We start from the raw sequence: 15120 nt of genomic DNA, 5'->3' as shown, positions 1-15120 counted from the left end.
CACCGACGTTGTCTCAAAAACGTATTCCTAGCCGTATTTTTATCCACCACAGTGGGCCCTCTTAGTCAGATCCAATTCAACGTACGATAGGAGTCTACTCAAGACTTAAGAGCAGTTTTGCTATAAATAACTCCAACAGGTGGTGTTCTTGTGGCAAGGCCAGTCCGTAGACACTGATTCCCTCGATTTTGATAAAGATCTTGTTGATTTGGGATTTGCGTACCTTTTTATTCTACTCCTCATTGTACATGATGATTCCTTCCTAATCCAACGGCTAAAAAACATGACAAGACTCCCATGCGGTTTTGTGAGGGGCAAACCTGTCACTACAACACTCGATGGCATCCCGGATATTTTAGCGAAACAGGAGGGTACTTGATTAATGCCTATCCTATAAATAAACCGACTACGCTTCCCTCATAGTCTCTCTTTTATTCTCTCCCACACTCCTGACCTCTCCCTCCTCTCTCTCAATCCTAGCTTTTCATTTCTCTCTCCTCACTTCTTTCGCACCCTGTTCTCTCTCTCTTGTCGAAAGTCGAAATAGACATCTCGAATCTCCCCGGCCTCACCATCTCGTTCCGCTCTCCGCTGCCCATCCACGGCGGCACCACCCCTAAAACCACCGCCCGTACCGTAAATCCGTCCAGGCCGTCGGTTCTGGCGTCGGACCTGCCGATCCGATTTCACCGCCCTCTCTTTGCCTTCCTGTCTGTCGCTTTCTCTCATTTTTGCTTCGAACATATTTTTCTTCTTTTTTATTTTTTATTATTTTCAGATTTACATTTTTAGCCTTACTTGTTAATGATATTTACTGGTCATAATAACCAAGCGGGCCTCCCATTCTCTCGTCTCTTGCTTACCCTTTAAAAAATTAAAATTCCTAGAGCTGAGGTGGCATGCTTTCCACAGAGCGATCCTCGAGTGCAATGTCGAACAACCACCACCACCACCCCCGTCGCGTTTTGACGCCCGGGGTGTCAAGGAAGCGTAAAGAGAGAGAGGGTTTTGACGCCCACGCCCTCAAAGTGTCAACCACGACAACGACGGCTTCCAAGGAAGAGCCGGCTTCGGCTAACAAGCTACTAGCCGGGTATCTGGCTCAGGAGTTCCTTAGAAAGGGGACACTTCTTGGTCAGAAGTGGGACCCGGCTCGGGCGGAGGCAACGCCCATCGAATCCAGAAAACCGAACCCGGGCATCCTGAACCACCACCACCATCAACAGAAGGCTGCAGAAGCCGCGGAGCTGAAGCCGCCGACGAGGAACGCAGCAGCATCGGTTAAGCATCCGAGCTACGACGACGTGGCGAGACTACTGAAGGCGGATGGGACCCATATCGCCGGTATTGTCAACCCGAAGCAGCTCGCAGAGTGGCTACAGATGCGAGGGACCAGAGGGGAGCAGGGTTAGGGATACACGTGGCGCACTTTCATTGGAACTGAATTCGTGGCTCATTACGTACGGACGCAAGCGTACGCTCTTTTTTTTTTTTTTTTTTTTTGCGCATGTACGAGTCTCTCGAGGGAGAGTGGGAGGAGGGAGGAATTGTAGACTGGTAAGTGACCAGAGAATGAACCACACATGGCAGAGAAAGAGTGAACAAAACGTTTGAAGCGCTCTTTCTTTCTCTTATCTTCATTTCTTTTTTTTTTTTAGTTTTATTCTTTTTTGTTGTTTGTTCATTTCTCCTGTAGCTGTTCTGTTAACCTTGTAAAATTCCATGGACAACCCATCTTGAAGCAGATAGACGTAAAAGCTGGAATCCCTTTTTTTGTGTGTTTCATTTGATGTTTGTTTGCATGACAACAATGTCTTTTGAATCTTCACTGTTCTCTCTCTTTCTCTGTGTGTGGACTGAACCAGCAGATAGAGATGAATGAATGGATGAATATGGGTAGGGTTATATACTTATATGGAATGAAAAGATAGAGGTTGGAATGATAAAAGAAAGAACTGAAAAAGTAAGAAATGGACGATAAGAGCTAAGAAGGAAGAGACAGACACGTGCATGCCCATGCATGGATGTATATGATGATGTGTTTCATGTGAAAGTTGATGAGAATGAATCTTCGTCGTAGGCTCGTCCTCGTAGCTTTAATATATATTGCTGAAGTGATGGGCTGCGGAAACATGTGGATTTTCTGAAAAAACGCGCTTTCTGGGTTCTGTTTGGTTTGTTTTCTGGTTACTCCTCCTTCAGCCCTTCAAAAATCAGAATCAGAAATTACAGACAAGGGAGAAGAGAGACGTCCAAACGCGAAACGATGGTTTACGTGCACAACACAAAGCATTCCATTTCTGTCGTCGCGACAAATCGGTGGAGCAATTAATTTTTGAACACGAAGGGACATGAAGTGGGTGTGGGAAAGAGACGCTCTTTATTGGATGAAGAGTTCTCCTTCCAAGATTGATTCCTGATTCTTGAATACTTTTGCTTTTTTTACGTTTTTTTTTTGGAAAAGAAAGAATAATATGGGGGAACACAGGGATATGCCATGTATGCATGTAAAAGGTGGAAGGAGTGGAAGCCTGACAGCCAGTAAGTGTCACAAACCTGCAGGGTGGGACACATAGAGAGCAGCTATTGGTGCAACCAGCAGAGGCTTCTCTCATGAATTTCAGAGAGCATTCACATGCATGTTGAAATGTTTAATGCATGTTTGAATAATCCTTATCAACTTTTGTCATTAGTATTTTCTATCAAACCAAACACAGCATTAGTGGATACTGGATAGGGATTTATATGGTATTATAATTATTTGTTTATGTTTGAATATTTAGCTCCTCTTTGGGAGTGTTTAATGAATTAATAGGTGTTAAGTGCTTATCCTAATAACTGTTTAGGAGTGTCCGGTGATAAAGTGCTTCTTAGTGGTGTGTACAGGTATTTTGAAACTTATACAATGGGCTAAGTCAGACAAAAATGCAACCAAAAAAAAAAAGGCAAAATTTTGAGCTTATTCAAATATGCAAAAGATATGATATCTGAAAATTTTTTGACCAATCAATTGATATCATAAACATGATAACCAATCAGGTATTATTTATCAAAATTCATGGATGAGTTTTGATTGATCAAAACTTTGACACATCATAGATTTATCCTATTCAAAATGGGTTTATTTCCTAAGAAAGCACTTATACGGATTTATTTCCAAACTGCATATAAGTGCTTATTGGTGTGGTTCCAGCCTAAAATAAGCACCCCCAAACATGGGATTAGAGATTTCATTAAAATATCGGTTATTTTAATGTTCTATATTCTTTTCGGCATTGAATCCTTATAATAGCTTCTGTTAGGTGTAGTTAGGTCCAATGATATTTAACACAAAGAGAAATCCCTTGATCAGGACATCAAACTTCTCTTTCCAACCATAAACTCTTGTATGTTACACCCCATGTGGATCATTCTTTTATTGCCCCAAATAATTTTTCCTACCAAACCAACACTTTTCTCTTTTTTTTTCTGTCTAATTTTAAAAATTAGAGCTTTGATAATTAAAGAGACCATGTAGCCGGATTAGCTTTCTAGTTTAGTTTGATCGGGTGCCCATCTAATCCGCACCCCGATCAAATGCTTAGGCTTGTGGAAGGAGTAAAAATGCAAATATATAAAGCGCAAAATCTTATATTTTATATGCATTTTAACTGTACATATTTGTATTTATACACCTTCCAAACTGAGCCTTAATTGCAAAACTTTGATCTTATTTAATCTCATTTAAAATTTAGGAAAATTAATTTAATCAAATAATTATGAATCAGGGGCACAACATGGGTCAGGCTGGATTGAGAATTTGTTAAATTTTCAATGGACGCGAACCTTAACCCAAGCCTGATCTAGTTAAAATTGATTTCAGACAACCAGACTTGCAGCCCTATCTTGAGTTTATACTTCCATACTATGTAAGACAATTAATTTCATATTAAATATTTTAGTGATAGGGAAGTCATAACTCATAAAGCTTAACTACTGAAATATAGGGATCCGAGTCATGCCATATGGTCACATACTTCTTTGATTAATGCAAAAAAATTCTCAACTTTCAATTATATAAATGCTATACAGCTTCTAAATCATAATTCAAAGAATCAATCAAGTCTTTGAAATACACCATTTAATTTGGTGAAGTTGAGAATCATATAAATATTTAAATGCAATAAACAATTTTAGAACCAGAAAGTCTTCATTAAACACTTCATAGAAAAAATTTAAATCCTGGTTGTATTTCAGTTTTGAATTTTTTTTTCATTTAAATTTTAATTGTTAGAGATGTTTGATTGCTTAGTAGATATGATATTAGTATATTGCTTTTAAAAAAATGAAATCAATATATTAGTGAAAATTCCTGTGTCCATTTGTGATGCTGTGAATATACAAACTTATTTAAGGTTTAAAAAAAGAAAACAGTGAGATGACTCACTAAGTTCATAATCTGTGGGTACCCTTATATCTCACCTTTGCTAAAACACCTTTCTCCATCAACTAATTAAAATTATGATGATTCTATCCGTCTTTTTATTTCTTTTTTATTTTAATTTTTTAAGTTGATTTTTTTTTTATTTTAAACTTCAACTTTCTTATTACCAGTACAAGTGAGTATTGTTGTATTAGTGCTAGAAAATAATTCAATGCTTTGCAAAACTTTGCAAAGAAAAACCCAGATACCATCTGTCAACACATTTAAGGGTTCTTTTGATTTGTAGTCGGAATTGAAATTAAAATCAAAATTTTTTGGAATCAGAATTGGAATGATCTCTTTTTATAGTCTGTTTGATTCATACAATAATGGGAATAAGAATTGGAATCAGCAGGAATGAGATTTAATTTCCAAGAAAGGGGATAGGGAATGGCCATTCCCTCAAATGGGTATTACCATTCTATCAGAAATGGGAATGAGATTCCAATAATTCCGCTCAACCAAACAGTTGGAACCAGAACAATCCATTCCAATTCCCATTCCAGACCCCTATTCCTACAAACCAAACGGGGCCTAAGTTTTGCAATTTCCAAATGCTATCAAGTCATCATTCCATTGTTGCATCAAGACCAGTTGAGACCCAATGAAATTAATATATTAATCCAATGTTGTCAGACTTGGACCGATTGTAGAACCATTTTGATGATTGGATCACCGGTCGAAGGGTTCAGCCATCTGGTTCGATCATTTGATTTGTTCAAATAAGAAAGTACGAAAATTAAAAAAATAATAAAAATAATTACCTTTCTAAGCTATTTAACTATTACTGCAATATTGTTATATTAGTTATAGTATGGTCACTCCCACCAAACCAAAGAAAGAAATTCTTGTTTAATAACAAGTGGACTGTAAGGCACATGAAGGCTGTGATGAGCAGACATATAAAAGAATTTTAGATCATCATTTCTTTTTATTTTATTGAGTGTGAAGTCTGGATTTTCAGTCACCATTCACAAGATGCCGTTTTTTCATGTTTGCTTAATATCATTGGAACACAAAATAAAAGTCAGTCGGAAGATCCCAAACCATAAAACCATAACTGACTCGGGCAGTTGAACCGTTCAAACAGTTGAACGGTTAAGCCATTTGACTCAGTGAATGATTTTTTAATCAATTTTTTTATTTTTAAAAACATCACAGGCTGATCCATTTAGACCGAACAGTTAAACCATTAACCCACAAACCAGTGGTCAAAGCAATTCCATTTTCGGGTTGATTTTTGAAACCTTAATAGAAATTCAAAAGAAAAAGAAACCCAAAAAGAGGACAGTCATACCTTAACAAGAATAATCAATAACAGTATTGCAGATTCGGACGGGACCAGACTGAACAGATGAACTGGTGACCAAATGAGCCAATGGAGAGAAGGAGAGACAAGTTTTAGCTCAACCAGAAGCCTGGGCAGGACCAGACTGAACACTTGAACCGGTGACCAAATGAACCAACGGAGAGAGTAAGAGAGACCGGTTTTAGCTCAACCCGAAGTAATACCAACCCGCCCTGAATAATTGAAGAGAGTATATCAAACACCAACGGTCAGGCTTAGCACAGTTCAATCTTAACCCAACACCTGGTTAATGCTGAATCAATCCTAACCCAATAGTCGTTGGGTCAGTGTGATTGATCCAGTCTTATACATTGTTAGTTATGTTAATCTGAACCGGATTGGAGGTTGAACCGGTTCCACTGTCCCAAATGGAGAGAGAGAAAGAGAGAGAGGTTGTTGCCTTTTTGGTGCAAAAAGGTCAGAAATGCTAAAATACTACCCCCAGAAAAAAAGAATGACCCAATTCCGACCATGGTTAATTATGTCAACCAGAGAGGTTTGTGGTTTGGGAAATTTTCAAACCGGGGCTCCGCCTGTTTCTCTGGAGCCAAAGGAAACGAAATAAAGGGAAAAATAATCTTGAAAATGAATTCTGGAATGAAAAGGATATTGCATCATGTCATAAATTATAAAGTAGGCTGTACTGTCTACTGTGCCCCCTTTATTCTGTCTTATCTTTACATTTTAATATAGAAGCTAAGTCGATCTTTGGTACCCATTTGCTTGAATTGAGGGTATCCCAAACACACCTTTTCCCTTCAAATTACGTCACATGATTCCATTACCAAATTTAACCAAAAAAGGAAAGCAGAACCATACCACATCGAATTTTCTTCACAAAGGAAATAAAAAGGCGGGAGGGGGGGGGGGGGGGAAGAAGGAATAAAGTTTGTATTTTTGTAGGGAGGGAGATAAAAAGGAAAAATTGTTCTAATTCTAGGCAAGGTTTAGAGTATCAACTTTTGGAATAGGCTGATACATAGAAGTCTAAGAACTAACGAATACCGATGCTTTGAGTAAGGCGATATGCGCCAAAATATCTGAAGCTTGATTCCTAGGTAACAGTTCTTCTTCCCTGGCTTTTCCCATCTAGTAAAAGATTTGAAGAAACTGGAGTGATAAGAGTGGAGATAGCATCAAGAGTTTGTTTGTTTTTTGGATTTTGAAAGGAGGAGAAAGTTGGTTAATAGGATTTTGGTTCTCATTGATCAAGATATTCATGTTCTTTTTCTAGATTTATGTGGTGTTTACGAATGATTTATTTTCTCGGGGTAAGTGATACTCATCTCTTAGGTGGGTAAATAACTTTCTCACGTAAGAGGAAAGTTGCCAATACTTGCATGAGACAAAATTGCCCCTTCTACTAATGATTTTTCATGACTAAAATGGTCATTGTCATATTTACCTAGGAAATAAAAGAATATGAATAAATACATTTACCCGGATAAGCAACTTCCTAGTAGAAAGTGAACGGGGCCCAAGATTGAAGTAGTGAAATCTAATCAAAGTACAATTTTTTTTTAATATCATATATACTAACTATGTTCTTCTTTTTGAGAAAGTGAGGATTGTTAACCATCATTCATGAACTCTTGCTTCAACAGTCACTGGCATATGTGCTGGGGAGACTCAGTTCCATGGTGTGGCCAATGGAGCCCTCTGGAGTTTGGATTTCTACCCCATGGGCTCAGGCTCTTATCCTTGAATTGAATGCTTTAGCATCTCCACCCACCCAAAAGAGATACGGTGCGATCTTGGGGTGGTACAGTCATCCACACCATCAGGTGGCTCGACCCCATCTTCGAGCCCACAAGGCCACAACCAGGGAAGAAAATTCACATGCTGCACGTGGAGGATCAGGCTGCTTTGACTCATAAGTGGTTCTTGGACATATTTGAGGTAGTTTTAAGTGAGTTTGGATCTGTTCCTCACAAAGCATGTCTCACACCAACCTCACAGTGCATCACAGCCGTGCATTGGGAACATCTTCCCATAAATGATAACATCATGTACGGCTGATGGTGTGAGGTACTGTGAGATTGGTGTGAGGTACGCTCTGTGAGGAGCAGATTCAATCTCGTTTTAAGTAAGGTTCAAAATATCGCAATGTATTAATATGTAACTATGTATCAATCCATTCATATCAGTTTCGGGGTCATTATGCTTGGGAGTTAGGTTATTTCATAACCTTGGTTTCAAATGTGGCTCCTTCTCCTTTGCTCTTTTGTATTAAGTTCTTTGAATTCTTGAAAATATGTTGAAATATGTTTTAAACACTCATAATTTAACTTTAACCATAACATGACAGTGAACAAAACACAATGGTGAAACAGGATTCATGTAGCTGACCCCATATGATTGGAACAATGTTTAAATGATTATGACGATTTGTCACATGTGGACCCTCTCCTTATTATTTTCTCCTTTGTTTTTTATACACATTCTCCTTATTTCCTCCTTAGCACAACAGTTGAGTTGCTCCATTGCGACTTGGGTGATCAAAACTCAAATCTTGGAAATAGCCTCTCTGTATGTATAAGGGTAAGGCTGTGTACATCTGTCCCTCTCCAGACCCGTATTGGTGGGATCCTCATGCACTGGGCTGCCCTTTTTTAGTCTCAGTTGGGAAGGAGTACAAATACAAATTTGTAGAGTACAAAACCTATAATTTTGTATGTATTTGCACAGTACATAATTGTATTTGTACTCTTTCCAAACTGAGCCTTAGCCACATGAGCAATCTCAACCATTGATTTCTTTCTAAAAACACGATCTTCTTCGTACATGTGGGCCTTCTCCCAGAAAAAAAAGGGGCTAATTAAAATTTAATTGAAAAGGTTGTTCATGTCCTTAAAACACAAATCAAACCTAGCCAAAGACTTCTTTACCCAACACTGTAAGTGAAAAGGAGGTATCAACTATCATGGGAGACAATGAGTTTAACTGCACCACCATTAAACCATATAAAGTATCAACCATTAGACTATTAGAGAAGTGTTATTAACTGATTTTAACATTATGGTTTGAATCCAGCTTGATCAGAACTGGCCTAGATCACAGTCCAATGCATTGACATCCTAACCCAAACAGCACCAGGCTGGGCTAACATTTCAGGCGCAAATCTTCGCAAGACCAAGTCTAGCAAAATCAACAAGCGTTACAGGCCAACATCATCACACCGAGTGCAGTACAGACAATGGTAGGCACTGGATTATCATGTCATATTTATACCAAGAGGGAGGACACCAGCAATAGCTCCATGAAAGGTAGCTCTGGTCATCCATTCCATGAGATTGGACAATGAAAACAAATGCTTTGATGTCCATGATCATCTTACCAGATGTATTTTCAGGCATGAAATGATGAGTTAGACCAGCTGAGCATGCACTTGATGTTCCCGCCATGGCACTGGTGTTTTTCTTGGTAGAAAGAACCATGGCATTGGTTGAGTATCCTTACAGTTACCATCCACAAGAGAAAAGCACAAGCATGAATTAAGAAATTAACCTGCATTAGCCTCAGGAACCATCTTTTGTTATCTCAATGAAAGCAGGTTATATAAGCATTACACAACAGCTCGTTAATAACCAGACTTAAAAGTGAAAGCGGGTATCCACACATCCTTTTTATGCCTTCTTAATAGCAACGGATCGTGCCTTCAAATTCAGAAATATTGCCCTAAGGTTGGAAAACACAAAAAAGGGGGAAAATTGGAACATGTTAGCAACTACTGGTACATAATGTGATTAAAATGCAAGCAATATACAGGACACATAACTGCATACAAAGAAGGAAAAATGAAGTACTCGACAGAATTAAACACATCGGTATATGGCACAAGCATGAGCCTAGCTTCTGTCAGACTTTTTCAAACATCAACTCCATGCCATAAGGGAATATGAATAGTACCCTTTGAGTTTATTAATAATTTAAAATGATAAAAAAAATCAGCACTCTTGGATTTTTCAAATCCAAAGGATCATCACAGTTTCTTTGCCTCAACCCCATGCTATCTATGTGAATTGCTTCATTATCTTATTTCATTTATAAGCAACATAGATGGGACCAATGATATTTATGTGAATTGTTGACTGATCAACTCTCACATATTTCCCATAAAGGCATATGTTCCCTCAACAGGCCTCATGCTGAATGATCTATGCAAACTTCACAGGTGCCTGCTTTTTTGTTATCATGCACCTTGGTTAGATTCTTCCAATCCTTTTGTCCTCTATTTACCATTGTAAGTTTTACTTTTATATATCTACTTTTGAAGGTATGCTTCCACTATGGTAATCAGTTGCATGACATATTTGGTTTTGAAACATATGCTGAATCAATCTTTACTATTTTCCTTACACTTTCCTTTTAGATAGGTAATCAAGTGAACCACTATCCTACCATCCAAAATGATATTCAAGTTGATAACAAAAGCCTGTCTGGATGCAAGGTGAAACAGATTCAGTTCACTTTCATTTCACATAGTATTTGAACCCCACACTGGTCATACAAAACAGTTCAATTTCCAGTTACAAGCAAAAAGTACAAAAAATAGTTCATTTATTTGAGATCTTGAAATGGAGTCATTCCTAATTGGAATTTTGTTAACAACCAACAATACTGCACTTTGGATGGTAAAAAGGAATACCATAATAAAAATGCTTCATTTAACATGGCATGCAGATAAAATTATAAGAGAATTTATGGATTAAATTGTGTATCAACAATAAGCTCTGTCAAGAGGATCTGTAATGACTAGTAACATTAAGTTACCTCACTTCTCTGTCACTAGTTCTATTTGATGAGATTCACCATCATCATCTAAACCTTGTCCCAACTATATGGGGCTGGCTACATGAATCCTGTTTTGCCATTTTGTTTTGTTTAGTGCAATATCCAATGTTATATTATGATTGCTTAAATAATTTCTTACTACTTCAACCAATGTCATTTTTGGTCTAACTCTAAACCTTCTAGCCCTTTCAACTTGCAACAGATTGTTTCTTCACATGGATGTTGTAGGTCTTCTATGCACATGACTAGACCATATTAGTCTATTTTCTCTCATTTTATCTCCTATTAGAGTTACTCCTAGGTTCCTAACCTAAGCAATCATGACTTCGATAACATTTCTACTTATTAATGCAGATGTCCTAGCAGATCTGTGGCATTCAATCTGTTTCTGTGGCTTTACACAAATCTTCTCTTCTTTGGAGGATACAACAGTCCAGAAATTCTCAAGGGCACAATTAGCAAATATCCGTATGAGCAACCCGGTAATGACCAATCCTTCCTTTCAATTCAATCAACCTTTTGGACTCCATTGTGTGACTCATTCAGTTATTTCAAACCCATTATTATCCTTAACAGATGCATACTAAAAACATATTTTATGACGTTACTGTAATCTGTAATAGAAAGCATATTATAAGGATTATAATGGCTTTTAATATTCACCCAAATATGCTAGAAAAAGCATCCAGTGTAAGCAACATTCGTAAATAATACAGGGTATTGCTTGGGATTGATTATACATCCATAAAGAATTGAAGCAAATAACTAAGGATGAAAAATCACTAAATTGAAAGAACTCATAGGTTATGTACCAGCATGAGGCAACAATGCTATGGAACAAGACGCGGAGTTGCAAGGGCATATACTGGTAGTTCACCCAAGCTACTATAGGCCAAAACTGCAAAGCATAGCCAAAAAGTCTTAGTGTTGTTATATCATTCATAAGTTTCTTTCTTGTGTCATCAATAAAGGATGGCTTAAAGTTATACCTTCCATGCAGTTAATTGGACAGAAGGGTAATCCTTCCGGACTTTATTCCTGACTAAGCTCCATGATCTTCCTACATGGCCAAAAAAAAGTTGGCATTAACAATCTATACCTTCTAAATGCAAGTATAATTGAACTATAAAGCCCTTTCTGAGCCAAAAAAAAGAGACAGTCTTCTAGATTTTCCTGATTAAATGTTATTATTAGTCATCCACATTTTGTGTCTAAAGAGGATACATTGTTTGTATAATCTTGTGTTATTCCTTTTTCTTACATTTACATTTATGACCTAGAGGGAAATCTTTGACAAAAACTTAACATTTGAATAAATATAGATTTTTATACAAGGTCTGAACTTCCAAAAGAAGGGAAGGTAGCAACTATTCTCTCATCAAACGAATTAATGCCTGGATAAGATCTTGCCTGAATGGGACTGGAATTCCAGGTGACATTTCTGAAGATGACTATGGAGAAATGAGAGTCAGAAAGAACAACCAGAATGTATAAACATGAAGTAACTGACTTAAAAATAAATCCATGACACTGTTAATATTTTTCAGCGAAAAAATAAAGCTTGAACAACTATACATGTGTGGAGAGAGAGAGAGAGAGAGAGAGTTCCATGAATGAAGAAAAAAGCATAAGGAGAGTGAGTGACATTATGATTAAATGTTCCCTAAATGGCCAAAAGCATAAAATCATATTAAAAAGATATCTATATTGAACTCCCTTAAAGTGTATAGTAATGGTGGAGACCGAACGGTCAAAAGGATCATTTTTCTCTCCATCAGATGCCAAATAAGCCTTGCAAATCAATAAGCTATAACCCACTTCCACCCAGCCACAGAAGATGGAAAATTATTGAAACTTAAAGTCTCTTCTGATGCTGTAAGAGAAGAGGAGAAGGAACAACTTCATGTGCAGAATATCATCAAACTTGAATTGCTCCAATAACCATAGAATGAGGTGGCATGCCACCAAATGTCCAAGAAGGTAATTTGAAGAGATATCATGGATTCATTCTTTAACTAGAGGCAGGCCGGGAACTCCCATTCTATGGATATCCAAAAAAGCTAACTATTCAATCAAATTCAAATAAACATGGACTTCCACAATTGTTATGTCAATCACAAAAGATCAACTAGAAGTATATACCTTCAACTATAAGGCCATAGTACATCATGAAGAACATATTGTTCCAAGGAGATGAGGTTAATTGTTCCAAAATCACCTGAAAAAAGTATAAAAAAAAAGACATAGTTTGCATCAATCTTAGGTCAAATGATCCAATACATGCTGCTGAACTTTGGTAACAGGAGCACATTTTGACATCATCAGAAAGACTTGTCATCAGTTTTAACCTTCTTAACAACTGTCTTGTTCCCCTTCTTTCCCTTAAAAATGATGTCCATCAGCTTGTGCAGGAAGTGCCCAAATGGCCCCGAGTATGCAAATCCATATAACTGCAAGTCAATTGGAAGTTAAAGAATATATGTTACATAAAGCAGAAAACTGGTAGAAACACACAGAAGGAGACTCTTAAGCTATGTTTGGTTTGAAGGAAAAAGTAGGGAAAGGAAGGGAAAGGCAAGGAAACCTTTACAAACTTTGTATAGGTTTTCATACCTTTCCCTACCTTTTCCTTCAAACCAAACATAGCCTTAAAGAATGGTTTATGAGTTCTTGAGAGTTAAATCACACATCATCGCCAATTTCAGTAAGCCATCTTTCACTACCGCAGTAATGAACCTGAGTTCGACCCTGGCACTAAATGTCAATTAGAGAATAAGTAATACAGAAGAGAATACCATTATAAGAAGTAATCTTCTTAATTGAGTCTTTTTTATTCCAGAAATCTTCTGAGCAATTGCATCACTACATCCAGCCAAGACCCCGGCAGTAAGTGCCTAATAACAAGTTATGAGAAAAAGAAAACCAATTCAGCGATCAAACCCAACAACCCAACACCATAGAGTTGTACAGAGAAAAAAAGAAGAAAAAGCAGAAAGATAAATTCAAATTGAAAGTTTCAGAAATAAGAAGCAAAATATGACGAAAGAAACCAAATTTTGGGCATACCTTTGTTCTGAGAGGGTGGAGTTGCAACTGTAGCAGATATTTATCCCAAGATTCTTTGATGATATCGGACATGGCTGGATCAAGAAGTGAGGGTCTGAACTTGGAAGAAACTGAGAGTAGAAACAGAATGAGAAGAATGAGAGATGGAGGGTCAAGTGTGGTGACCGGTGAGGAGTAGAGCAAAGGGAGGGAGAGAGGTAGCACGCCAATGTATGGTCAATGGAAATGGAGACTGACGACTAAATCAACATGGGAGAAAAACACAGAAGACTTTGTGAAGTCTACCTTCACCCATTGAAAACCCTGCAGAAATCCTCAGAAATTGAAACAGTATCAAACACCTGTGCAATTCAGCAATTGTTTAAGGGGCGAGTTTCAGGAAAGCATGTGATAAATTTATTCATCCGAGGACCCCATTTCCCTACAATGGGGTAGCTGAAAGCTGATACACGTGCATGGCCAAACAGTAAATAGTAAATACATCTCCACCAATTCATTGAAAGAGAATCTGGCCAGTGGGTTGATCTTATCAGATGGCCACATAGTTGTTGAGTTGTGGGTCCAGTACGTGCAGAGGCTGTTGGATTGGGATATCTTTTCGTGTGAAGATGAATGATAAGTCTGCTACATTGGGTCCAGTAGGAACTCTTTCAAAAGTGGTTGGGTACTTGGGTTTGTGGGCCGGGGTTACAATTACATCACTACTGGCCCAATTGAAGGACAAAGACAGAAAGGCTTTGGTAAATCAAACTGTTAGTGAAATGCTGAGTGAGAGGTCATTTGATGTTGATGCTTTAATGGGGAGCAACTGGGTCCCGGCCCCTACCGTTAATGGAAGGGTAAATTACACTCACATCCCCCTATGACCCATCTTCTAAAAATTAATTTTGACCTCTTTTAATTCTTCATCCTGTTATCTCATCAATAGAAAATACAAAATAATATCAGTGTGTTCAATTGATTAGAAATAATAATAATAACTTCTTGGGTTATTATTATTCATCAAAACTTAGGCAACTTCTATTCATTTTCTTTTGAGTTCTCAGGCAACTTCTATTCATCAAAACTTAGGCTGAGGCATGGATAAGAAATGAGAATGAAGAATAGTCCTCCACTCCAGATGACAAAGATGGCACACGCACACTTTCCTTTGTTTCCAAACCCCACTTCTTGGGTTTGGCTTTAATTTGTAAAAATTTGAATATGGAAGGTGGTCTGAGCCTAAACTCAAAGCAGTGTAAAATGATAATTCGGATCGGATCGAGCCGACCCGATTTGAACCCCATGATGTCAAATGGATCAGGTTAGGTGGACCACCAGACGAGATGAGGAGGAGAAGGAACTGCTTCTTTCTCTGCACCATCCATTTAGTACAGCTTAGGGGGCAGGAGCCTCGTTGCTGATTCCCCCACCAACTCCAACTCACTCACCGATCATATTCTGGCGGCAA

The 15120-nt window shown here is 37.9% G+C and overlaps 2 protein-coding genes across 2 annotated transcripts; one reads left to right on the top strand and one right to left on the bottom strand.

Annotated features, from left to right (window-relative positions):
- Positions 1 to 420: 420 nt before the first annotated feature.
- LOC104602843 (uncharacterized) lies at positions 421 to 1783 on the top strand. The gene has a single exon (XM_010266694.2). It carries the CDS (start codon positions 900 to 902, stop codon positions 1410 to 1412), a length of 513 nt encoding a protein of 170 aa, XP_010264996.1. The 5' UTR covers positions 421 to 899; the 3' UTR covers positions 1413 to 1783.
- Positions 1784 to 9062: 7279 nt separating this feature from the next.
- LOC104602842 (peroxisomal membrane protein PMP22-like) lies at positions 9063 to 14057 on the bottom strand. Its single transcript, XM_010266693.3, has 7 exons — positions 13671 to 14057; positions 13400 to 13498; positions 12953 to 13054; positions 12747 to 12822; positions 11594 to 11664; positions 11417 to 11502; positions 9063 to 9488 (listed from the first exon to the last, which is right to left on the bottom strand). The coding sequence occupies exons 1-7, from the start codon at positions 13740 to 13742 to the stop codon at positions 9437 to 9439; spliced, it is 558 nt and encodes a 185-aa protein (XP_010264995.1). The 5' UTR covers positions 13743 to 14057; the 3' UTR covers positions 9063 to 9436.
- Between the last annotated feature and the right edge of the window lie 1063 nt (positions 14058 to 15120).

Source organism: Nelumbo nucifera, chromosome 1 (genome assembly GCF_055504915.1).
Source record: "Nelumbo nucifera cultivar China Antique chromosome 1, China Antique-T2T, whole genome shotgun sequence".
In the NCBI taxonomy this organism is placed as follows: Eukaryota; Viridiplantae; Streptophyta; class Magnoliopsida; order Proteales; family Nelumbonaceae; genus Nelumbo; species Nelumbo nucifera.
Note: the sequence above shows the minus strand (reverse complement) of the source record. Positions and strands in the feature narration are given on the sequence as shown.

Excerpts from the sequence above, each read along its gene's own strand:
- LOC104602843 (XM_010266694.2), top strand. The coding sequence starts at position 900 with ATGCTTTCCACAGAGCGATCCTCGAGTGCAATGTCGAACAACCACCAC.
- LOC104602842 (XM_010266693.3), bottom strand. The coding sequence starts at position 13,742 with ATGTCCGATATCATCAAAGAATCTTGGGATAAATATCTGCTACAGTTG. Across the intron at positions 12,823-12,952 it reads ACAAGACAGTTGTTAAGAAG|GTGATTTTGGAACAATTAAC; the intron begins GTTAAAACTGAT and ends TACTTTTTTCAG. Across the intron at positions 11,503-11,593 it reads TCCAATTAACTGCATGGAAG|TTTTGGCCTATAGTAGCTTG; the intron begins GTATAACTTTAA and ends TATGCTTTGCAG.